This window comes from Ahaetulla prasina, chromosome 2 (genome assembly GCF_028640845.1).
Source record: "Ahaetulla prasina isolate Xishuangbanna chromosome 2, ASM2864084v1, whole genome shotgun sequence".
Taxonomy (NCBI): domain Eukaryota; kingdom Metazoa; phylum Chordata; class Lepidosauria; order Squamata; family Colubridae; genus Ahaetulla; species Ahaetulla prasina.
The window spans coordinates 159633942-159660652 of NC_080540.1; the positions used below are offsets into that span (position 1 = coordinate 159633942).

At 41.7% G+C, this 26711-nt stretch overlaps 1 protein-coding gene across 6 annotated transcripts in view; it reads left to right on the plus strand.

The window, feature by feature from the left end:
* POU6F1 (POU class 6 homeobox 1) overlaps window positions 1–24973 on the plus strand; it is a 62589-nt gene extending 37616 nt beyond the window's left edge. For all 6 annotated transcript variants that reach the window (XM_058166979.1, XM_058166981.1, XM_058166982.1 and 3 more), the window contains 10 exons: window positions 3910–4007; window positions 4561–4768; window positions 8969–9090; window positions 12020–12245; window positions 14866–15095; window positions 16344–16472; window positions 16885–17103; window positions 19215–19353; window positions 20293–20467; window positions 21454–24973. In XM_058166979.1, the coding sequence (XP_058022962.1) occupies window positions 3954–4007; window positions 4561–4768; window positions 8969–9090; window positions 12020–12245; window positions 14866–15095; window positions 16344–16472; window positions 16885–17103; window positions 19215–19353; window positions 20293–20467; window positions 21454–21799 (1848 nt within the window). In that variant the 5' untranslated portion in view covers window positions 3910–3953 and the 3' untranslated portion in view covers window positions 21800–24973. The remainder of the gene's footprint in view (window positions 1–3909; window positions 4008–4560; window positions 4769–8968; window positions 9091–12019; window positions 12246–14865; window positions 15096–16343; window positions 16473–16884; window positions 17104–19214; window positions 19354–20292; window positions 20468–21453) is intronic.
* Window positions 24974–26711: the final 1738 nt, after the last annotated feature.

Consider the following 26711-nt stretch of genomic DNA (forward strand, 5'->3'; position numbering starts at 1 on the left):
CTTGATAACCTATTTGTAGGCCCAAATTTGGCCCTATGGTACAAAGGACTTTTGTGTCCCTGTCTTATTTCCTGAGTTAAGACACAAGAAAAATCTCTTTAAACTCTCCTCCCCAAGATGGTTGTTGAACAGTAAGGGGATATTTCTCTCTTGCTGACAAGCTGCCAATTTTGCTGCCAAAGCTAGCTGTCTGATAGTGCTGCTCCCTGGATTTGAATGGGAGCACTTAGGAATGATCTGAGATGACTTTTAGACAACCGTGGACCCATTTGAGAAGGGGGGTCTTGAAGATTCAAGTGTCAGGGTTCCAAGTAACACCCCCAAGAAAATCAAACTCCGAGGCTTCGAAGCTAAAATTTCTTCAAAGCTAATTTTTATTAGAGATGTCATATTTGCACATCTGGGAAAACCTGAATCTGAGAGCTTCCAGGTTTTCCTCACCCAAAAGAAAGTTAAAGTCCTTGCCCATCACCCACATGTCCATCACCCAAACCAATCAGGTACCCTCCTGAACAGAAGATACCTCCCCAGTCTTCTTAGCACAGCTGCAGGACAAAGCAGCCTTGACTTGTTGGAAAGAATGTTATTTTGACTACATTTCATCTTCACTCCATACAATCCCCCCTCCCATTTTCCCACAGTAGAATTTGTGGCAAGCTTAAAGTAAATATGGCTTCCAGGTCTGACATCAAGTTCCTTTGGGAGCAGTCAGAAAGTCGTGAGCATCTATCTTTCTATTGGCATTTCAGGTTTTTATAAGCGTGCATGGGCTTTTTGAATTTTTACTTTGCTTTTTATCTTTAAAAGTGGACCAGCTGGCTGAATGCTGATTTATTTTAACCCCCTGCTGGACCTTAGCTGCTTTCTTTTTTCCTTTGATTTATAAATTTTGTTTTCGGTATGGAAACAGGGCATGCCTGTGGATGGTGAAATGCTTTCATTGAATTTACATTGGACTCTCCCCACAAGGTTTTTGCATCTTTTTAATTTGAAAAATACTTGGAGTTTATTTCTTTTTAATTTTTATTTTAATCTCCGATTGAAATATCCAGAAAATACCTTTCCTGTTTCCTTCTGCTTCAGGCTCCTTATTCTCTGGTTGAGCTTCATCGAGCAACAATGTTTCAGAGTACAGACAAGCAGTGGCTGAAATCTGAGAAAAGATCTTTTGGCAACATGCAGCTTTTAATTGAAAACTTTTTTTAAGAGTTTGATGACATGATAGTGATCATGGAAAATATCCGGAGGCATGTAGCTTTGGAGGAATTTGATTTGAAAGCTGTAGTGTAGATCAAAGAGATATAAACTGTACAGACAGGGAATTAAGTTGATTCCATACATCTCTCTGAACTTCAAATCTGTGTTTATTTACAATAGCAGAAGCCTGACAGGGAGAAGTGACAAATTGGTTTTTCTTAAGAGGACAGGAGAGATTGGGGAATGGATTTATTACTCTTAATTGCAAGCCACTTTTATCTGGACTTCGTTGTAGAGATTGAATGTATTATATTTAATTAGACAACAACTGATAAGAAAAAGTATCAAAAAGCAAATGTGGATATTTGATCCAGGACGAATTATGTTAATTTTCACTTTTGGGATATTTGGGATATGCGGTGGTAAATTTTCTACGAGTTGATTACAGTAACATTTTCTTAACAGAGAGTTTTGAAACTCTAATCTTGTCCTTTTCATTATTATTGTTCTCCCTGTTAACTATTTTGTCCTTAATTTAGATGACAGGTCAGTAGTTTACATATAGATTTATTAGTTTTTTAAAAATTGGGGGGGGAGGCTGTTTCACAAAGGGTGGGAACTAATATTATAGCAATGTATTAATCAGTATTCAACCAGGGGGAATTATATGTGTGTATATGTTGGGGTTTTTTTCTCTTCTTTTTCTAATGTGTTACATGCGTTGTATCTTTTCTTTGTTTTTTAAAACTTAAAATATAAATTTTCTTGGAATTTTGTATATTAACTTTTTTTTTTAATAAAATAAAAATTTGCTAAGAAGAAAAAGCTCTTTAAACTCTTCCCCTCTTTTTTCAACAGTACGGGCAGAGGTGGGATTCAGCCGAGTTGGACCGGTTCATGCAAACTGGTTGTTAAAATTCTGCCTAGTTCGGCGAACCAGCTAATCCTACCACTAGCTGGCCCTGCCCTTGCCCGTTTGTCGGGCCGTTTTCAAGTTGTTTTTTGAGCTGGTTTGGATGTTCAGTAGTAGTAAGTAAATAGAGAGGGAAATTGTACCTTGTTGAGGCCTTAGAGGCTGGGAGGCAGAGCTGGGTGTGATGAGTGACATTAAGTTGGCCATGCCCATCCAGTCACATGGCCATCGCCTACCCAGCCAGTCATTAGGGCAGAGAACTGGTTGTTAAATTATTTGAAACGCACCACTGAGTACGGGCTCTGTCCACCTCTAACCATGATGCACACATATAATACTTTCACCTTAACTGCTTCCTTCTAAACATGAACCAAGCTTACCCAGGTTAATTAAAGTTAGCAGCTGAAATGCAAATAATTATTTGGCAATCTACAATTGTCACAGTGCCAGGGAAAATATGAAGGATGAAAGAAGGCATATCTTGACAATTAAGAGCTGGCATCAAAATCTTTTGTCAGGTAGAGTTGGCCTGAATTTTTGCAGTGTGGCTTACATTGCAAACCTTGGCAACTTTGTAAAGAGTGGACTTCATCTAGAATTCCCTAGCCAACATGGCCATTTCTAAGAATTCTGGGAGGTGAAGTCCACACATCTCAAAGTTGTCCAGGTTGGGAAATACATAACCTCTCTGGAGATGTCCTTTAGATGTGCAAGAGCCTCATTCATGCTCCTTTGTGCACAAAAACACTTTTCTGACATGAACAAAAGCCTTGGTTTTATTGTTTACCTTCTGGCATTTAAATCTATTAATTCGTGTTCTGCACTCTGGATTGACAAGTAAACAGCCTTGATCAATTTTTTTGGGTGTGACATTCGCTAAGGGATTTCACTGATGCTATTTTAAATCTCTTTCACCAAATTGAATATATCCAGATCATTCTTTCTGTCTTTATAGGCCTTTATAGTTCATAGTCTCTCATGATTGCCACTATCCTTCTTTGAATATATTGCTGAGTCACAGTATAGCAGCACTCTACAGGGTGAGCTGTTGGGCTTATAGTAACCAACAGTTGGCATACTTCTCTTCAATGTCTTCTTAGAATGACATATCCAATTCATAGATCTTGGACCAATGGGAACTCAAATGCTACTTGGGAAAAGGAGCGGGGTCAACAGTCATTTTCTGTATCATACAGTATATAAGCAGAAAAGTCAGGAGCTTTCCATATCATTCTTCAATAAATACACAACTATTTCGTATTGCCTATATTTAGCTTTGGCTGAAAGCTATCAAACACCTTACAAAAAGCAATAAGCAATATAATATTAGAAGTGGCTCATATAAACACTTCCCTGATTTACTGGCATATAAGAAACAAGGGTAGGGAAGCACAATCAAAGTTTTATGTTATTATTGCCTATTTCCATATGGTACAGTTTTTGTCTTCCCGCGGAGTTAATTTTCTGGTTTGGTCTACCAAGTGGGCTAACATACAAGCAGATAACACAAAGAACTACATCAGGATGCCAGGATCAGAAGTGGATTTCCCTCATTGGGTTCTTCTATTTTGTTACTATAGAGAGTCCATTCTTTCAGAAGTATGCTTACTTCTTAAGAAAGCAAAACATTTTGAACTTCCTTTAACAGAAATGATGAGCAGAATCAGAGGGTGATGAAGGAGCCAGATAAAAGGGTTTTAAAAATGCTTTGACAGGGCTGGATAAATTCATAAACATGGACAATAAGATGAGCTGAAGGAGAGTCTGACATACAAATATACTATTCTGTTGCTTTTCAGTATGCAACCCATCAGTGGTAGCACCCATTTTGTAGCACTGAATTATGGAGACTGAAACTGTGCCCTCGCAGGAAGCTTCCCTGACTGTTAATGAACAGGTATGTCTCTGTCTGTCTGTCTGTCTCTCTCTCTCTCTCTCTCTCTCTCTCTCTCTCTCTGTGTCTCCTTCCTTCCTTCCTTCCTTCCTTCCTTCTTTCTTTCTTTCTCAAACTTATATGTCACACACCATCTCATGGTGTGTAACTGTGGGCAGTGTATAACAGTCCAATAATACAGTAGATACATAAAACAATCATTACCTAAAACTGTTATATAAAAATTATTTTAAAAAATATTAAAACCAGGAAGGAAAAAGTAATACAGAAAAAAACAATAATAGATGGAGCAGTGTTAATAATAACACCTCATTTATCCACCTTACATCCAGTTTGACAGCTCATCACTGTTAACCAAGATCTGCAGCTGGTTTTCAGACAGAAAGTTTCCCAAAACCTCTCTGGGGGAGTTTTGGTCTGCATAGTCAAGGTTATTGCTGCCCCTGGCTTTCCTGTTTAAGAATCCAATACATATCTCCCTTGTTGCTTCCCTTTGCCTATTGTATTGATGATTTGGAGCCCTGATGTCCCCATATGCTTTGCTATCTTTTCTCAGGTGATTGTGATGTCAGGACATGAGACAATTAGGGTACTGGAAGTGGGAGTAGATGCTCCAGTCTCAATAAAAAATGAAGGGAAAACGCTGAAAGCAACAGATGCAGCAGCTGGAGGAGAGGATTCTGCAAACTGCCCTCCAGAATCAAGTAAAACAGGACAGGAAAGGGTACAACAAAACCCAGAGAAAGCATGCAGAGAATCAAGTGGTAAGTGGCACTTCATATGTTTCCATTTATTTGGTCTTCTCCATCCCCAACTTGTTACCCAGTCAGAAAAGTAAAGATAGAAGCCACATGGGACAATTTCATAAGAAACGTAGAACCCAGACTGTGTGAGGCTCTCACAAAATTTAGCAAGGGTCATTTATGGGTATCTGTATTCAGAAAAAAAACCACACCCTCCTTCTCTTTGGTTGCTAAAATGATATGTTGGAATAGCGAGAACCTGTAGACCTCAAAAACACATAAGCTGAACCATGGAGGTCTCCTTAGGTCCTGCTTCCGTCTACTGAAATTCCCCGTTTTATTCTTCTCCAATAGCCGAGGGATGCTTCCATATAGAGAGCTCTGGGACTAGCCATCAGCAAACATTCTGCAGCTCTTCTTTTGCAGTAAGACAGAAGTAATGAGAAAATGCAGAAGGGCTATAAATGTGAGACATCGGGATATCTTCTTCCCCAACCTTAAATTATATGACTGAGGCAGGGAGATTACAAAATAAAAACTTCCTCAAGAACAATCCGGAGATTTATCATGAGAAGCAGGAAAAAAATACAGATAAGATGAATAGAGAATGGTGTACCTAAAGCCTGTAGTCAGGTGTCCCATTTCTGGGCCTTTGCACATATTATGTGTGCAGAAAATAATAATGGATGGAGCTGGGTAGCTGCAGTATTGGACGGTCCAAATTTCAAACCTCAAATAATAATTTATAGGCAGTGGACCAGGCAACAACAGAGCAGAGAGGTTGAGGAAATGACAGCTGGGCAAATGAAGAAGACAGCTGGTTGGAGTGAGGCAGGACCAATCAAGTGACATTTTTGGCAACAAGAAGTTACTTGGATTAGAAAATGGTGGTGGAAAATGGTGTGTTTACCTCATGATCTGATTTCTTGACTTCAAAGTGTTCAGTTACCGGGCTGAATTCCGGTTTCTACTTCTGAAATCAGATGGATATGAGATGGAGGGAGAGATGTCAACTTCCTGGGTATAGGGCTTGTGTGTAGTGTTGGGATCCGTGGTTCTGACAAGTGTTATGTTCCTTAATCTGCTGCTGGCCTTAAGAAGAAATTCTGTGTTCCATTTTTGTGTGTAAATATTGCATGTTCTTAAAAACCATTTAACACTCTCTGAAGGAGAAACATCATCAGGTTTATTTTAAGCAACCCATCTAGTTCAGAACCTATCCAGTTTGCAATGGGGAAAAAAATCATGATCACAAATAACTCTGAGAAATTTGAGTGTTAAAATTAGGAGTTTCTTTCCTTTTTAACACGTAAAACTTTTTCCAGAGGAAAATCAAGATAGGAAATAGAGAGTAGGGAAGGAGTGGTTGATGTAATTTTATTTGTGGAGTCCTTGATACTCTAGGACAGTGGTTCTCAACCTTTATAGTGCTGCGACCCCTTTAATACAATTCCCCACGATGTGGCGACCCCAACCGTAAAATTATTTTTTTTTAGGCAGCGATCTCAGCAGCCGCAGAAAGGGAAAAAAAGCGGCAAACTGTTTTTTTGAATTTATCGCGCCTGAAGCCATATTGGCTAGCAATCTGAACTGCTTGCAATTGCCTTGAGGACGGAGGCATTAAAGCGGAGACTCCTCCCCTGTTAAGTTTATCGCGCCTGAAGCCAGATTAGGCTAGCGATTGGGAGTGATTGCAGCTGTCTTGAGAGGGAGATATCAAAGCAAAGATTTCTCTCTTTTTTAATTCATTGCGCCTGAAGCCGAATTCACAATTCTTCAACTCGCAAGTATACTTCCCATATTTTCAGTGGTCTTAGGCGACCCCTGGCAAATCGTCATTCGACCCCCAATGGGGTCACGACCCACAGGTTGAGAACTGCTGCTCTAGGAGACCCTGGTTGGTTGCTTGCTTGCTGACATTTCATTACCCAATTAGGTAACATCATCAGTGCCTCTGTTGTGCATGCTTTCTGAAATGTTTGATGCCCATATATGGTTCCAATTGAAGAGAATATCTGTAGGTTAGAGTTGAACTATGAAGGTTTTTGTGCTCTCTGAACTTGGTTGCTTGCTTGCAAATGATCAGTAAATCGTGATATCTACAGAAAACAAGATAATCTCTTTTATTGGTCACATAGTCCTTTTTCTGTCTATCACTTTCCCTTGTTCAAGTAGTTCTTGTAGTAAGAATTTCCTTCTTGAAGGATCATTTCACATCACGCTTGCTAATTATATATACTCTTGCACATGTGTACCCATCATACCGTTCCCTTTTGGAGTATGCAATGCTATAAAAAGCACCAAAAAAATCTAGTAATAAACAAGAAGAAAAAGGAAGAGTAGTGTGGTGACCTAGAGATGAAGACACCTGTCTCACACTCAGGAGGTTGAGAGTTAAATTCTAGGCAGCAACAGATGTTTCTCTACCAGGGCTCAAAGAGAAAATATCTGCTGCAAACTCCACAGAGGCATCAGGAAGGGCATCTGGACAGTAAACACTCAGCTCCATTCAGTCACCCCAACTCCACCCCGATAAAAAGGATTACAGGGTTGTGAAAAGAAAAAAAGAAGAAGAAAAAGAAATTAAAGGTATGAGATTAGAAAATAAAATCCAAATAAATCTAGTTCACAGCTATACCATGAAACAGTGTCGAATTCTTTATTAACTCTTTCTCTTTACTTACCATACTTAAGATTTTATTTCTATTATTTTACTTATTAACCCCCTATTAACTTCATTTTTATATAGATCATATTTCAAGCCTATTCACTTAGCTATATGCGTTCTCTAAATCAACAAATGCACAGTAAGCTTTCATTCATAATATTCCTTCAAAACCTGCTAAACAACAAAATTTATGTATCCATTTATTAACGCATACAAACACACATGCATACAGTTTAGAGACCGCCAAACTCCCAACATCTCTGACCCACATACAATTCAAAAAAATTAAAAATACAAGACCCAAGAAGGAATCATGAACAGCCCCAAAGCGACATAATAATAAACATTGAAAATAAACATAAAGCAGCAATTTAAAAAAATATATATATCCAGCGGGGGTTCAACCATAATTCAGCTCTAACGCCTGGGAAAATAATTAGGACTTTAGTAGCTTCCTCAGCATCATTAGGGTAGATAAATCAAAATGGTTGCATAATACATGTAATTAGAGAAAGAAAAGCTAGACCAGGGGTGTCAAACTGGCAGCCCACAGGCTGGATGTGTTCACGCGCAGGCCACGCCCACCCCAGCTCCCCGAAGGGAAAAAGCGTCACAATACATCACGCGACGGCAACGTGATGCGGCAAGTTGGATCCCTGTGGGCTAGACTAAGTGATCAGCCTTAGTCATAATAGCATTCTTTATTAACAGTGGTAATTTTGAAACATTTTGGCCAGCATGCCATAACAGCAACCAAAGGCCAGCTTTGCCTAAATCATGCTAAATCATAAGCATTCTATGGATCTCTAATCCAGATACTACTTGCCAGCAGACAATACAGTGACAGTAACAGAATTGGGAGGGACCTTGGAGGTCATCCATCCCCTTGCTGTTTATACTATACCAGGGGACTCCAACCTTGGTCCCTTTAAGACTTGTGGACTTCAACTCCCAGAGTTCCTCGGCAGCTTTGCTGGCTGAGGGACTCTGGGAGTTGAAGTCCACAAGTCTTAAAGGGACCAAGGTTGGAGACCCCTGTACTATAATACTATACTGTACTGTACTGTACTGTACTATATTATACTATACTATACTAACACATTAACACTAACACTATATTAATATTAAATACTAATACTATTTTTGGTAAATGGCTATCCAATCTCTTCTTAAAACCCTCCAGTGATGGGGCACGCACACCTTCCGAAGGCAAGCCGTTCCTCTGGTTAATTGTTCTCTCTGTTAGGAATTTTCTCCTTAATTCTAGGTTGCTTCTCTCCTTGGTTGGTTTCCATCCATTGTTTCTTGTCCTGCCCTCAGGTGCTTTGGTAAATAAATTGGTCCCCTCTTCCTTGTGGCAGCCTTGGAAGACTTCAAGTAGTGGAAGATGTAGTAGACTGTTGTCTATATCCCACCAACTTGACAGGCATGCAGTCTGTTGACCCATGTTCAGGATGTCCTCTTCATTCAATGAAAGTAACTTGGTTTGATATACAATATCCACGATGGTAGTTGAAGAGGTTAACAGAGTAACATGTTTTCTCTTTTTTAAGGTGAAGTCAAGGCATTGCCTGAAATAACACCTGTGCCTATCCCAGGAATTGTGCCATTTAGCCAAGTGACAAGCCAACCAACACCAACTTTAACTCCTGTCACAGTGCAAGCGGCACCACAGGTAACTACCCTACTATAGTAGTTTTAATAAACATTGAACTCTTGTTCAATGGACAAGGAAATACTGTAGTGCATTCAATTTCTCTAGGGGAGTTGGGAATTCCCAGTGCCCTGTGAAGCAGCTGAATATGGGCAGGATACTTAGGCAGAAGGAGAATCTTTACTAAAATCCCACAGTGTTATGGAACTTAGAGGTTGTCACATTTAAGATACTTCTTGATGTTATAGATCAAGGGTCTCCAATCTTGGTAAGTCTAAGACTTGTAGACTTCAACTCCAAGAATACTTCTGCCAGACACGCTGGCTGAGGAATTCTGGGAGTTGAAGTCCCCAAATCTTAAAGTTGCCAAGGTTGGAGAGCCCTGTTACAGATAGCTTTGGTGCTCTGGAATTTGCTGTCATTTTTTAAAAGGATGCAGTTCAGGAGTGAAATGCTCTTGGTTCTGACCAGATCTCGCAATCCGGTAGTGATCATGGCCAGTGGTTCGGCAATCCGGTAGCGATTGTGGCTGATGGTTCAGCGATCCAGTAGCGATCGCTAAACTACCGGTGACACCCGCCACCCGGGTGTCATTACTTCCTGGTTTTAACCTGGAAGTAATGTGTTTTTTAACCCTTTGCGCATGCGCAGAAGGTTTTGCGAATGCGCAGGTCTGTGTGTGGCCTGTGGACTTCCCAGCCGGTAAGGAAGGTAAGTTGATTTTACCCCTGATGCAGTTGACAAAGCTTTGTAGAAATCAAATGCACTCTTCCAGTGTTTTCTTGGCAGGCATTTGGGTGGCTTTTTTTTAAGAGTGCTGCAAGATACACAGATGCAACTTGACATATCATTAATCCCTTATATTAGAGCCCCACCCAACAAAACTAAGGAGTTGAAGAGAGACTTGCCTTGTTTATCTTCTATAAAGCTTGCATACCTTTTATTCCATACAAGCTCTCATAGAGCAACAGCTGTTTTAGAAAATTAGTGTAAATTGCCTCACAGTTTAGAAATAAGAAAATGGCTTTAGTTCAGTGATATAAAAAAACACAAAAGAGGAAAATATCCAAATGTGCTGTAGACTATTAGTTTCATTCTCAAAAATAACACATTTAAGAGTGTCAAATACATGAGGTAATGCCTTTTTTAGCTCTTGAAATGGGATGTAGAGTTTCTTCACTTATTTTGTGGTTCTTCAGAACAGGGGTCTCCAATCTTGGTCCCTTTAAGACTTGTGGACTTCAACTCCCAGAGCAAAGCTGGCTGAGGAACTCTGGGAGTTGAAGTCCACAAGTCTTAAAGGGACGAAGGTTGGAGACCCCTGCTCCAGAAAAACAAATTTATCCCAGAAAAGGGCTGAAAGGTTGAACATAGTGAGACCCATAGAGAGAATAAAACTGATTTTCTACCGTATCTTTTGATTTTCTTTTTCTTCACTGTCCTGCATCTTATCCTTGTCACATGGAGAACAAGGTCATTCATTACCTGTTGGAGGTTTTGATACTATTCGTAGGGCTTTGGAATAAATAAAATGCCTTTGAATTCTGATTCATTTAATTGTGATGCAAGCACAGTGAATTCATACAAAGTAATCTTTTTCCCTACTCTGAAAAATCTCACCTATTTAGAAAATAATGTGTAGGATAACAATAGTGGGATTAAGAATGAGGACAGAGGCACTGGCGAATGAATGTTTTCCCATTCAGGTGATACACACGGCTTCACAGGCGATACATTAAAATCACCTGTCATTGCTTGCCAGGAGGCGGAGATTTCTCCTTCCTCGTGCCTCTTCTTGTCAAAATACTCTAAACTGCGGTTGGCACCTGCAAAGAGAAATTGTATTTTCATTGTCAAATAAGTTTATCAGCTTTGCTCTGAAATAGCAGATTGGAATACATCCTAGAACATTTGGGCTTCGAGAAATTGCTGAACAACACCACCTAGTTTTTCTTACCATTGGCCAAGGCTGCTGGGATTTGTAGTTCAGAAAGGAAGGAAGGAAGGAAAGCTGTAGCTGAAATGATGAAAATGATTTCCCAGTAGGAAGATCTGCTGCCCACCATTATGGGAAACAAAGCCAGCACTGTTTGCAGCATGTATTTTAGATAGCTTGTGAACATTGCAAGAAAATTATTTCCGCCTTCCTCTTAGTCTACACCAGGGGTATCAAACTCAATTTCATTGAGGGCCTCATCAGGGTTGTGTTTGACCTTGGGGGGGGGCTGAGGGGGCGTGGCCAGGGTGAGCATGGCCAGCTTGACGTCACTCGTGTCGGGGTGCCTGTGGTGGCCCAAGCACCCTGCCAGCAAAAACAGGCTCCTTAGCTCCATTTTCAGCCCCAACGGCCTTCTGCCAGTGAAAATGGAGCTCGGGGAGAGGGCAGTCCTTCGCTGTTTCTAGGGTGGCCCCACGGGCCAGATCTAAGCACCTCATGGGCTGAATCTGACCCCTGGGCCTTGAATTTGACACCCCTAGTCTACATTGACTTGTGGGATGGCCATGCACCCCAAGATGCAGTACAGTAGCACCAGTTTTCTGAAGGAGATATCCCTGGCAAAAACTAGCCTGATAACTAATAAATTAAATAACTAGGGTTTACCGTGCTATGCTATGCTTTGGACTTTGCATTTCGACCCAAAAAAGGGGTTGGGCGAACAGACAGCAGGGCTGGGAATTAAAACAAAAAAAAAGGAGAGAGAGATGTCCCAGGTTCTTTCATGGTTTGACTTTGAACCAGCCCCCCCATTGGAGTGTTACAGAGCTGGGTCACCTAGCTGCTGGCCATGGTGGGGGGCTAAGCCGCACCCGGCACATCTCAGTCAGGCATCTCCTGGCTGGGCTGGGCCTCCGGTGGGCTGTCTGACGTGACTGCTGCACTGATGCTGTCTGCAGTGGCGTTGATTTTGTTTTCCCTTTTTTCTTTTTTACATCTCGTTTGCTTTTGCAGGTCTTGACTCAGGAAAACTTAGCAACAGTTGTGACAGGCGTAATGGTTCCAGCAGGGGCAGTTACTCAACCTCTTCTTATCCCCATCAGTATTGCAGGTCAAGTGGCAAGTCAGCAGGGGCTGGCTGTGTGGACATTTCCTGCAGCAACGGTGGCTGCCCTCCCAGGACTGACGGCTGCCTCTCCTACTGGGGGAATTTTCAAATCACCTATAGCCAATTTGCAAGGTAACCCACTGTTTCTTGGAAGGTCACACAGAGGGAGCAAGAGTCCGCAGCACTTGGGCCCTAACCAGAATCAGCCTTAATCTGGGAGGGAGCATGTTGGGAGGCTGGTAACTTTTTTGAATTTCAGGAAGGGAGGGAGAGCTAGCTCTTTTGCTCTATAGGTCAGGGGTCTGTAAACTTGGTTCTTTTAAGACTTGTGGACTTCAACTCCCAGAGTTCCTCAGCCAGCTGATCTGTCCCCCTCCGCAGTCTGGGAGACACGAGCGATGACTTAATTAGCCCGCAACTATCAGCTCTGGCAGCAAACTAGCGAGCGTCTGCCAAGTGTCTCTGTTATCTCTCTTGATGCCGATGAGTCAGCCAGGAAACCAGGAACAAACAGTACTTCAGCTCAAGTTCTCTCCCTCTAAGCAGTTGATTTGCTCGCCATGAAGTGGTATAGCAGCCCTTGCTGCTTTTATATCCTGTGGGGTGTGGCTCCATGACTCAGCACTTCCTAGGCCTGCCCCACCCCTGCTTCTGTTGTTCCCGCCTCTCCTGCCTACGAAACCTAGGGTCCAGCCAGGCCTGATTGCCATCAGCCGGGTCTGGAGGTGTGGCCTGAGGGGTTAAAGAGTCAGGGGATGGAGGCCTCATTATCTCCTCCACCTGGCCTGCCTCTGGCTCCTGGAGCTGAGCCAGAGAAGCCAGTGCTCCAGAGGTAAGTCCTGATGGCCTTTCCCCCCTCACTTTCCGAGTCACTTTCTGGCAGGGGCCCCGGCTCGGGGGGCGCAGACACAACACCAGCAAAGCTGGCTGAGGAACTCTGGGAGTTGAAGTCCACAAGTCTTAAAAGAGCCAAGTTTGAAGACCCCTGCTCTAGGTCAAAGGCCAAGGTGTTCTGGTCCAAAATGGCATGCATCAGACTGCCACCCCCATTAACTTGAGTGCAGGAACCAGCTCCATTGATGGAAAGGATTTGCTTCCTTCTCTGAAATGAATCTTTCTAAGTCTAACACAGTGGTGAAATGTAAAATTTGTTACTACCGGTTCTGTGGGCATGGCTTGGTGGGGTGGGGGGTAATGTGACTGGGTGGGTGTGGCCAATTATTTTATTTTTTTTACTTTTAAAAGCATTTTTTCTACAACCTGTTCAACAACGATCAGGCAACTCAGCTGGGATCGCCACAGGAGCCTTTTAAAAGCATTTTTTCTACAACCTCTTCGGCCAAAGAGGTTGTAGAAAAAGTGCTTTTAAAAGGCTCTGACGATCCCAGCTGAGCCGTGCAATCATCAGAGACTTTTTTTTACTTTTAAAAGCATTTTTTCAGCCGAAGAAAAAATGCTTTTAAAAGTAAAAAAAAAACCTCTGATGATCGCGCAGCTCAGCTAGGCATGGGGGGCGGGGGGGGCGGGTATTTTTGCTACTGATTCTCCAAACCACCCGCCGCTATTGCTACCGGATCGGGCGAGCCAATCCGAACCGGGAGTATTTCACCCCGGTCTACCATCTTTCTAAGTTTCATGCATGCATCAAAACCCCCAGCGCCCAGGATGTTCCCTTGCAGACCAGCAGTTTCTGGGCTAAATAATGTCACTAAATCCCTAGTCCGCGTGACAGCAGAAAATATGGTCTGGTTTGGTTTCAGGGGCCTGTTATTTATAAAGAAAACCATGGTTCCTGTCAGTAATCTCTGCAAATAGCTTGCATTTTCTGAAGACTGTTAGGACAGCAATGCTTAATTAAAAATGTAGAGCTAGGATTAATTCCCCAGGCGCTACTTCTTGCTAGCTGTTAATTCACGCAAGGAGCCAGTGATGCAAACTATCTGGGTAGCTGTGGTTACTCTGAATTGCAACAGCTGTTCCAGCAATGATGGAGCCCAGCCCACCAAGCTGTTGGCTACTTGTTTAGATGGCCCCTAATTTCATCTTGCATTAGAGAGAGAATTTCTAGCACGAGTAGAGAAAATTCACCAGAACTCAAAACCTTCTCTGTCTGTTTCATTATAATTGCTTTGTGTGTGGTGTATCTTTTAACTCCAGCTGGTACAATAGTTCCTCTGAATATGAAATATTGGTAGTCCTCGACTTACAACAGTTCATTTAGTGACCGTTCAAAATAACCTCACTGAAAAAAGTGATTTATGGCTGTTGTTCATGCTTACGACCATCGCAGCCTCCCTATAGTCATGTGATCAAAATCCAGCTGCCTGGCAACTGACTTATATTTATGACGGTTGCAGTGTCCAGCGGGTCACCTCTTGTGACCTTCTGACAAGCAAAATCAATGGGGAAACCAGTTTCCCTTAACAACCGGGTGGCTAATTTATTTACTGCAGCGATTCACTTTAACAACTTTAACAACTTAGCAAATGTTTCACTTAGCAACAGAAATTCTGGGCTCAATTATGGTCGTACGTTGAGGACTACCTGTATCCTTTCCCCCCCTTTTATCTTCAAGATTTTGTTCTTGGCTCATTAGATCCCATACATGCTGAGTAGTAATTCTTCCCGTTGCTTTCCCGTGGACCAAACCTAGAACTTACGTGACAAACCTGGAGACTGTCTCTCCCCTTCAAAAAGTACATTTTGCGACCACCCAATATTTAACGCCTCTCTTTCTTTCTTGCTCTCGCAGCCACTGCAGTGCTGAACACAGCAGTACAAACCCCTTTGCAGCCAGCCCAACCTTTCCAGGCACAGCCAACGGCTCAGCCCCGGCCATCCATCCAAACGCAGACTGTGTTCCAGCCACCAGCTCAGACAACTCTTTTGTCACAGCCAACCGCAACAGCCGCTCCACCTGCCGCCAAGCCACTGGAAACTCCGACACAGATCACGGTTCAACCAGCGGGATTTGCAGGAATAGTAAGACGTTGGAAAACCCTTTCCCTTGAAGAAGACTTTTGAGCTACACGGAAAGCAGGGTTGGGAGCAGGCAAACCTTCTATAAATACATTTCTGACTTAACTCAAGGCCTTCCACATCACTTTGGTCCTTTCTGATTTTGCCAAAGAAGAAAATCTCATGTACATTTATTTCTGGGATGAATTCAATACTGAATAAGTTCGACAAATCTAGTAAATGTATAGAATAAACCTCTGCGCCAATAATGAGAAATCTATTTCTTTCGTACATAAAAAATTGATTTCAATGTCCCCGATATAAAATCTGAACCACAGTCTATATTCAGTCTTCATTTCAAATGAGGGTATGAAACACTACGGTGTTTCTCCGAAAATAAGACCCAACCGAAAAATAAACCCTTGCGTGATTTTTCAGGATGCTCGTAATATAAGCTTTAGTCCAAAAATAAGCCCCAGTTAAGATCATCAGACAGACGGATGCATTTAGTATCATATGTCCCTGAAAATAAGCCCTAACTGGGAAATAAGCCCTAATGTGTCTTTTGGAGCAAAAATTAATATAAGACCCAGTCTTATTTTCAGGGAAATGTCGATATGGTATACCATAGTGGTTAAAATGCTAGACTAGGTTATAGTCCAGGTTCCCAAGCTCAAGGCTCTACCCCTCCCTTCAGTTTAGAAGTCAGCTTGGGTGACCTTCTCAGGTCTAATCAGCGTCAGGTTCTACAACATGGTGGCTGAAAAACAAAAACTCTCGTTACACCATGCATTGATAGCTTTGCTGTGTCGACTACAGCATGCAGTGCAAAACAAGCAGATGCTGCAACAAAGTGAGAGAAATGCTAAAAATAAGCACGAATCCAGCCCCTCTTTTCTTACTGAAGGAAGCACTGACCTTTGCAGTAACAAATCACTCCTTAGCCATATTTGAAGATTGGTGCCAAAAATGGCAATCATTATCCATGTATTAACTTGGAACAAGGTTAGTTCAGATTGCATATTTTCAATGGTAATTTTATTATTTAGATCATGGAACAGGGCAAACTGACCTCCTCAGGAGTGATCAGGCTCCTTGAGACAATAAACGCTTCATATCTTCAGAGAGTGACAAATGTATATGTAATTCTGCCTTGTGGAAGAAAGTATGGAGGCAGTTGAGGCAGAGAAGATCTCGTTTTGCATGAAAATGAAGAATCCTAACTTTTGATTTTCGTTTTTATTTATTGTTTCGTTTTGGTATCTCTTACAGATCAGTGCAGCTTCTCTTGGAGCCCCAACCCAGCTGCTTAGCTCACTAGCTGCCACGCCTGTCATTGCAAACACCATTCCTAGTGTGCAAGGAATAACTGGACAAATTCTGACGAATGCTCAAGGGCAAGTAAGTGCTGTACAGAATTAATTTATTAGTAGGCTGTGCTTAAAGGACATAAGAATGTGTTGTTCGTTTTAGTTGCCAAATAAAACATCTGTGCAGTTTATTCATTAATGTTACATAGCCTGTCTTTCCTCCAAAGCTTAAGGCACATTAGAAAGCATTTTCTTCTCCTGTTTTGATATAGATTGGGCATAGAGATAATTATTAAGCCAAAATCATCCAGTGAATGTTCACAGTCATGGATGGACTCAAATGGGACTCTGCCTGATCCCAGTCCTATACCCTAAACATTACACTATCTTGACTCTGCTACAGAAATCTTAATGGGAAAACTAAATCCGTGTGGTTTTGATAGGAAAATGTCAGAAGATTAACACCCTCAACCTTGGTGCTTTCCCTTGCCTTTGTCCTCCAGGTTATTGGAACTCTTCCATGGGTAGTGAACCCAACCGGAATTGCAACGGCAACTCCTGCCCCTGCTACGTTGCCGGCACAAAATCTACAAGTCCAGGCGGTGACACCCCAGCTGCTTTTAAATGCCCAAGGTCAGGTCATCGCCACCTTGGCTAGCACCATCCAGACAGCAACCACTGTCAGGAAATCAACTCCCCCAGAATCTCCTGCCAAGAGCGAGGTGAGTGCAACTAGCAAAGCTGCTGAGAAAATCACCAGAATTGACAGCAAAATTACCAAGATGCCCAAAGAGGCAGCTATAGAGAGAGGGAGGGATGTGGATTAAATAGAAATGGGGAGCCTACTGCTTTTGATAGATTGTTGAACTAGGAGAAGTCATGAAAGAGCTCCAAATTATTTATTTAACAGAATAACAGAGGTGGAAGGGACTTCGGCGGTCTTCTAGTCCAACCCCCTGCTCAAGCAAGAAACCCTATTCCATTTCAGACAAATGGTTGTTCAATCTCTTCTTAAAAATCTCCAGTGTTGGAGCACCCACAAGTCCCGGAGGCAAGCCGTTCCACTGGTTAATTGTTCCATCAGGAAATTTCTCCTTAGTTCTAAGTTGGTTCTCTCCTTGATTAGTTTCCATCCATTGCTGCTTCTCCTATCTTCAGATGCTTTGGAGAATAGCTCACTGCTCTTTTTGGCAGCCCCTTAGATATTGGAACCCTGCTATCATGTCATTCTTAGTCCTTTTCATTAAACTAGACATACCCAGTTCCTTCAACCATTCTTCATATGCTTTAGATTAATCAACCAGTTTATCAATCACATTTATGCAGCTGCCTATCTCACAAAAAGCCACTCTCATACTCACACTCGCATACCTCACTAAGAATAACAATTATATAAATACAATCCTTATAAAAATATAAAACAAGCATTATGAAAAAGTAAAATATATTAAAAAGCAAGGCACAGTACGAGGCACTTTATCATTTTTACTGCTGAGGAAGAGGAGGCAGGCCAGTGGGTTTTTGCATCTCACCTGTCAAATTAGTTAATCAAGCCTGAGGGGTCACAAAATCGGCTGGAAGCAAAAATAGCATTTCCTGTTTTTTGCCTCAGGCTGCAAAACATCTTCGCTTGGCCCTGACCCTTGATGACTTGGTAGCTGAATGTGTAAAATACTCCTCTTGTCAAGTGTTGCTTGTGGCATGAAATATGTTATATCTGTGTCAGGGTGATCAGCGGGATTTATACGCTAGGTATAGCAACACTGGTGCTCAGGTTAGCAACTAAGGCCCATATGTAGAGTGTCGTAGTTGAAATAATATCATCCTGGATTGAGATGAAAACCGAAGTAGTGTTTTGAGAGCCAGCAGACCTATAATGTCCTTCCTCCAATCCATTTTCATTTCCAGCACCAAGCTCTGGAAAACCTGATCCTATTCCTTTTGTAGCTGAAGTTAGTGAAGACTAGCTGATACCAATGGACCATTACTTTATAAGGCTGACAGGCATGTCCTGCAGCTGTGCTAGAATCTAATTGACTGATCTGGTGGCTGGTATTTCAATTGGGAAGTGAGAAGGCTGGCCCTGACACTTGAACTAAGAGCTCTTGTAGCATGCACTTGAGAATTAAGATATGTTAACTTTATTCAAACAGTATAAATCACATAAAATAAACAAAGGTAAATGTATTTCCTACCTAGCACAATTCTCATTGGCTAATGCACCTTCTTAGGCCATTCTTCATTCGTAGTTCATTTCATTTATTTATTCATTCATCCAATTTTATCTCCGTTCATCTCAAACAGGCATCTCTGGGCGACTTGCAACAATTTGAAAAACTCACAATAAAACTACAAATGATGCAAAATAAATACAGGTAGTCCTTGATTGAAGACCACAACCAAGCCCAACATTTCTGTTGCTAAGTGAGACAATTGTTAAGTGACTTTTGCTCCATTTTGCCAGCTTTTTTTGCCACAGTTGTTAAGGGGATCACTGCAGTTGTTAAGTTAGTAGCGTGGTTGTTAAGTGAAACTGGCTTCCTCATTAACTTTGCTTATCAGAAGACATAAAAAGTGGTCACATGACCCAGGACATGAGCCAGCTGCCAAATGTCTGAATTTTGATCATGTCACTATGGGGTTACTGCAATGGTCATGGGAAAAACAGTCATAAGTCTCTTTTTTTCAGTGCCATTGTAATGTTGAATGGTCTCTAAATGAACTGTTTGTAAGTCAAGGGCTACCTGTAGAAAATTGCCAGCCAAGCTAAATCAACAAAAGCAGTATTAAACTGTTTTGGTCTGAATATCGCTTTCTTCTGCTCCGTTGCCAGGTCCAGCCAATTCAGCCTGCCCCAGCTCTCTCACAGCCAACTGTGGTCCTTGCAAGTCCTCCCCCAGCATCCAAACTAGCTTCCACTCCTGTCCCCATCACCTGCTCAGAGACACCAACTGTCAGCCAGCTGGTTTCAAGTAAGCATGTTGGTATCCCTGTGACTCTTGTAGCAGGCAGAGAAAGAAGCTGCCAGTAATGGAGGCTGGTTCATGATCACGTGCATAGAACATTCATGGTAGAAAACCATGAAGGAGAGGTTGCCTGATTTCTGTATTAAAGGGGCATTGTTATACACCCTACAGCTGTTGAGAAAAAAATGCAAGTGTTAATCCAAACCAAAAAAAACATGTACAGTATTACTTTTTTTTAAACCTGTCACTCTACTTCTAATAGCAAACAGCAGCATACACAGAAAAACAGAGGATTAGAACAACACAACATTAATAAACAATATAAGTTGTAATGACACTGACCGACAGAGTGACTACCAAAATCTAACATCTTGCAAATTCTCTCTCCCAGAGCCGGGTTTTATTGCTTTACTCATTATTTATGAAGGCAACCTGCTCGGTAAGATATCTGGGCACCCCTCAGCAGCTTCATATACATATTAAATAAAAAGTGGGAAAGAGCGGAGCCCTGTGGCACCCTGTCACGGAGTAATTGTAGGCTGAACCTCTTCAACTGACTGGAACCAACCATTCAGTCAGGAAGGAGAATCACCAGCACCTAATCCAAGGAGAGCGATGTCAGCTCTAAAGCAGGGGGTCTCCAACCTTGGCAACTTTAAGACTTGTGGACTTCAATTCCCAGAGTTTCTCAGCCAGCTTTGCTCTGGGAGTTGAAGTCCACAAGTCTTAAAGTTGCCAAGGTTGGAGACCCCCTGCTCTAAAGGGATTGATGGAAATGTTCCCCCATTTTCAGATCACAACTCAACTGCTGTGAAATAAAAACTACTTCCTGCCCAGTGGCATGAAAGATGCACGAGGCTGCAGGAGAAAAGGATTTGTAGTGCAATTTAGTCAGAAACTGCAAAATGGAACAAGGGTGTCTTTTTTCATTCTTTCTCCTACCAGAGCCTCAACCTTCAAGTAGTGGAAATGATGAAGATGGCATAAACCTGGAGGAGATCAGAGAGTTTGCCAAGAACTTTAAGATTCGACGTCTCTCTCTGGGTCTCACCCAAACCCAGGTGGGGCAGGCATTAACTGCCACTGAAGGACCTGCATACAGCCAGTCTGCTATATGCAGGTAAGCGAGTCTGTTTCCCTGGGCAGATGACTCCAATAGAAAACTGTGCAGCCCCCAATAGAAAAACAGGTTGCCCAGTCTGCTTTTAAACCAACACTAGGCCTTCCTCCTTCCCAGTTCTTTATATCGCTCAATACCATGGGGCTATCGTATCTAGGATGCAAAATCCAGATGACCACTACGTGGCAGCAAACGAGATCGAACTGTTTGTATCTCTTGATTACCGTCTAGTGGATATCTAAATAATTGCAGCCCAAACAGAATACTATAGCCCTAAATAGGTGTTAGGCCCAAGCTCAGAGATGAGACAGTGAGGTCCAGTTGAGTTCAATCCTTATATCCAATGGACAGAACCTTGCCAAACTAAAGCTATAACTTTCTGACTATTAGATGTTTCTTGACAGATTCTAAAGTGGCTACATTGAACCTGTTCGCCCATTCCACATCCACCTCGGAACTGCGTGGTCTCTTACTCTGGGCCCCTTTCTGGGAAAAATGTGTTGCCAAATCTCTCCCTCTCTGGTCCTCCAGGTGCACATTCCATTGCAGAAGGGTTCCATATCAGTTTCCAATCCTGAATTTATTTATTTATTTATTTATTTATTTATTTAAATTTTTATACCACCCTTCTCCCGAAGGACTCAGGGCGGTGTACAGCCAAGGTTAAAACAATTAAATATACAAAATTAAAATATCAATTAAAATACATATTCAATAATGGCCAAATTAAAACCGTCAAATTGACCCAGACTAAGATACCCCATATAAAATTACTGAAAATTAAAAAATTAAGTAGATTGTCATTATGATGGCAGTTACTTCATATGGATCACGTGGAGCCCACTCATTTTGGGCTCTGCCCTGCCTTAAGTGACTAATGAATCAAACCTGAACATTGAGATATTTATTTCCTCAGGGCTGGGTAGCAAAGAGTAGTGACAAGAAGTCCGCCTTGCCTTCCTCAATGGTTCCTGCTGATTTTGCAGATTCGAAAAGTTGGACATCACCCCCAAGAGTGCCCAGAAGCTAAAGCCTGTGCTGGAGAAGTGGCTGAGTGAAGCTGAGCTTCGGAATCAGGAAGGCCAGCAGAACCTGATGGAGTTTGTGGGTGGGGAGCCTTCCAAGAAGCGGAAACGCCGCACTTCTTTCACCCCACAGGCCATTGAGGCCCTCAACGCCTATTTTGAGAAAAACACCCTCCCTACCGGCCATGAAATCACCGAGATCGCCAAGGAGCTCAATTATGACCGGGAAGTGGTCCGGGTTTGGTTCTGCAACCGGCGACAGACACTCAAAAACACCAGCAAACTCAACGTCTTTCAGATCCCTTGAGGGCTGGAGCTCAAAGTGAGAATCTCCCTTTCCCTACCTGGCTGCCGTGAGCACTTTGTGGCTAAGTCTCTCCCTCCCCCCCCACCCCCCGCCACCTGTTTATAGTGATGACTGAAGTGAAAGAGGGGAGATCTCCTCGTGTTTTATTGTGCCCCAGCCTGCTGCTTCCTTCCTCTCTGACGTTGCACCGAGCTGTGAAGGCTTAGGAGTCCGTTGGCGTTTAACTTCCTTCTGTGTCAGACAAATCATGGTCAATTGAAAGGAAAAAGGTTCTCCTCGCCTAGTTTGTGTGCGTTTTTTCTTTTTCTTTTTGAAGGTGGCATTAGGATTGCCACCAGCATAGCATCCACCAGGAAGGATGGGGAAAACCCTGTATGATTTGAGTCACTTTTCATAGCGATTTCCTATCCAGCAACAAAATCTGCTAATCGTACCTAAGCAGAACTGTGGCATAATTTATATCTCCCTTTCTGTATGGATATTACTGTGACGACAGAGCACTATTAAACTGAAAGGTTTTTTGTTTTTTTTCACCTACCAAAATCTTGACGTTTAGTATCCTGGTTCCCTGTTGATTCTTTTATTTTAAGACTGATTTGCCAGTTAAAGATTCCCTTCCAGAAGAATGCTGAGGAGAAGAAAAAGGAGGCAGGTGCAATTGTTTATATCTTGGGATATTGTATGCCTCTTGGCAATCTCATGCCAGCAGAGCACCACTACAAGTAACAAGTAGTCCTGGGCCTAGCTTACTACAGGGGCAAGGAGGATCTATCTAAACAGTGAGAAGAGAGGAACACAGAAAACTGCCTTACACTGGTCCATCTGTTGTATGAATGTCAGCTTTGCCTGGCTTCAACTCAGCCTACAGTTTTTAAGCAGTTTGTCCAATGCGACCTGCCAATATAGGTAGGCCTCGTTTAGTGACTGTTTGCACTTACAACAGTGATGAAAAAGCAGCTTTGCGACTCCTCCTTTATACTTACCACCTTTACCACAGTCATTCTTTCACTAAGCAAGTGCTTTGCTCCACAATAGAATTGGCGGTTCCAGTCATGTCTAAATGAGGACTATCTGTACCAGGGATTCAGCTGGGAACCCTCCTGCATATAGGTAGTTCTCGATTTAGGATCACAATTGAGCCCAACATTTCTGTTGCTAAGTGAGACAGTTGTTAAGTGAGTTTGGTCCCCATTTATGGACTTTCTTGCCACAGCTGTTAAGTGGATCACTGCCGTTATTAAGTTAGTAACATGGTTGTTAGGTGAATCTGGCTTCCTCATTGATTTGGCTTATCCCGAAGGATGCAAAAGGGATCACATGACCTTGGGGACACAGCAGTGTGTCACATGACCTTGGGGACACAGAACCAGTTGCCAAGCATCTCAATTTTCATCACATGATCATGGGGATGCTGGAAAGGTCGTAACTGAAAAACGAGCATAAGTCATGTTTTTCAGTGCCGCTGTAACTGAACGGTCACTAAACAACTATTGTAAGTCAAGGATTACCTGTATAAGGCTAGTATTCCACCACTGAGCCCTTTCCTTGCAGTGAGGAAACCCTTTGATGATGGCTTTCCAAAATCCAGCAAGATCATTGGCTGTTCAACCCCTTGAGCAGATGGTCCTGATTTGGAACAAATCAGAGCTTAGAGGACTAGGACAGGTGGGAGTCACGGCAGGCACCTGGCCTTCTTCCAGCAGTACTTGAAGTGCTTGCTTCATGGGAGGGCTCCATTGAAAAGAACGTAACAATGCTATCATCTATACAGTAAAGCTATTGATTAAAGAGGGTGGGAGGAATATGGCCGTGTCCTTGAAATGGGGTTATGTCAGCCACACTTGGTAGACCAGATGAGGAAATCAACTCTATAGGAAAACCAGAATTAACTTTATTGAGATTGGCTACTATAAAAAGAAACTTGCAAGTCCAATTGTGTTGTACCTTCCTTCCCACCATACTACAGTACAATACTACAGTACAGTACCCACTGTACTTACAATAGTGGCCAAAATTGTGGAAACCTTTTGGGAAAAGTGTATTTTCTAAAACTAGCTAATAACGCCACTTTTTTTTTTTTTTTTTTTGGAGTAGTACCATAAAATTATACATCAATGGGAAGATAACTTAATCAAGAATGTAATGCAATAACTTTTATGAAGGATTTGCTATTAGAATAGCAGTTACAGGATAAAGAAGAAAAGGGAAACACGTAGAAAAAATGAGGTATACAAAAATTATCACCATAGAAAAAACGAGATGTACAAAAATTATCACGTCAGTTAATAGTTGGGTAACCTTTAGCAGAATTACGGCCTTACGATGTCTTCCCATAGAGCGAACCAAGTCTTTTAGTTCTGCAGCTGTTCTAATGTGAAACCAAGATTGAATGATTGCTTCTATTAACTGGGTTTTATTGCTGGGTCCCTTCTGACTAACAAGTTTCTTTAGTTGGCTCCATAGATTTTCAATTGGGTTAAGGTTTGGGCTATTCCTAGGCCATTCCAGCAGTGGAATAGGATTATCTTGAAACTCCCAAAAAAAAGTGGTGTCATTAGTCATCAAACCTCAAAAATACACTTTCCCCAAAAGGTTTCCACAATTTTGGCCACTGCTGTATTCTCCAGGACATTAGAGGCTACTTCCTAATATTTCTCAGATATTAAAAGATATTTCAGCCCCCTCTGCTTAGGCTTTACTTATTTCTTTCAAGGTCATCTTCTCAATTCTCTACACAGGTATCGACAAAAATTAAAACAGCGTTTACAACCTGAGTTAATCTTGCCCTATTGAATCCCTCAGTCTGGTTTCTCTTCCTGCCTCCCCAACGTTTTTGAGACCATTCAACACATTTCACCTTTAACTTTTAAAAATACACGAACAGAGTTGCACACTGTAGCACAGAGCTCATTTCTTAGGGAGAAACAATCATTTTCTCTCTTTTTTAGTAGTGATCTTGCATCAAGAAAGAAGACTGCTGAGGGGTAATTCATGACACAAAGCCCTTCCAATACATGCACAATTGATGTGGCATTACAGATAATACAGAAATTGTATTATTACTTATGGTGCATGTAAAAAGTAAGTGTCTGGGGAGGTCTGTTAAAGAAAAAACAAAAATGATTCTTTTATTCAACATTGCATTAAATAAAGTCATGTTTTTTCCTACCAGAACCGAAGTTCTTTTTTTTTTTCTGAATGGGGTATATGTTCTCCACTTCACTCTTCCAAAATTATTATTATTACTATTTGCAAAACACCTGTTTTTTGTTTTTAATTTAAATCACTCAATTTGGGAATATTAAGGTGAAGAAAGGGATGTAAAAAGTTGCATTCAGCAAGCTGTGGTTTTGATTGCCTTAAAAGTATTAAGTTTATATTAAAAAGGTCTTGTCAAAATCAAATTTTGAAAGCGAGATTTTAATTTTTTTTCAAATTCGTTTACTTCCTGCAGATTTTTGAAATTTTTACCTCTAGCACATCTTGACCAAGTTTTAGATTTCTTTGGTATGTGTAAATTGCATGGCAGCTTTATAGTGTGGAAGGACATTCTAGGAAAAAATATGGACCTGGATCTGCTCCAATGAATTTGATCAATATGCAATCTTTCAATTACTATCTAAGCATATGATGACAAACAACCATCTTAATTTCACCTCTGCAATCATTTTTCTACATTAGTATCTACAAGGATTTCCCTTCCTAAAATTCCATACAAAAATGTGTGGGTTACCAATAAATAAATTATTGGATTATGGATGTGATGGTTAAGAGTAAGATGGAAGAAGGAAAAAGTGAAGAGAATTTGAACTTTAAAGGAATGTTGAGAGGAGGCACTTTAAGTTTGCATCTCAATCATGCTTGTCTTTTAAACATTTTTAATGCCAAACAGAAGGCATAATATAAGCATAATACAAATGTAATATTTCTCCCTTTTCATGTGATACAGCCCACGCATTATCCTTCTGTAATTGTTCCTAGCCCACAGATTACTGTATTGATGTAAATGTTAGTAGAAGTTGTATATACTACAAGGTATGTATCTTTTACGAGGCATAAATACTAGTCTAGATTAACACGTATCCCATTTTTCTGGTTGGAAATTGGAAGAAAATTTGGAAGAAAACAACATCTATTCTTTCAGAGGAATGTGCCAAGCCCTCTATCTAAGAAAGCTAGATTCTCACAACTTCTTTTTCAGTCAGATACCGTATATACTCGAGTATAAGCCGAGTTTTTCAGCACGTTTTTTGTGCTGAAAAACGTCCCCTCGGCTTATACTCGAGTATATACGGCTTATACTCGAGTTTTTTTTTTTCTTCTTTTTTTCACATTATACCGGATGGCGCAAACTTGGCGGGCTTTTGCATTAGCGCGGGGAAGCCCTGCCGGTGCAGTGAGAGGGCGGGGCGGGGGAGCCGCCAGCCTTCTCGGCTGAGGAGGAGGTTTCCGACGGGTAGCTGCCTCATTTCCCCCCCTCGGCTTATACTCGAGTCCCCAGTTTACCCCAGTTTTTTGGGGTAAAATTGGGGACCTCGGCTTATACTCGGATCGGCTTATATTCGAGTATATACGGTACTTTGCAAGGGAAAAAAAATAATAGAATCTTGGAAAGAGGATGTACATTAACCAACTTTGTGTCAGTAGATACATTATGGCAGGTCCTCCTTGATGCTCTTCACCCTAACTTTCTCTTGATTTCAGGAGGCACTTTTGCTGTCCATTCTTGGTCTGCAGTATTTGGCAAACATCCATTCTTCAGAGAATTGCATTGCCTGATAGTAGAAGGTAATTGTTCCCTCCCTCAGTTCCTCATGCCAATACCCAAGACTGGCGTAATGTCTGATGACCCTGAATGCACACTAGGACAATGGTTGGATTCACAACTGCCTCAGCCCAACTTCCTTTTAGT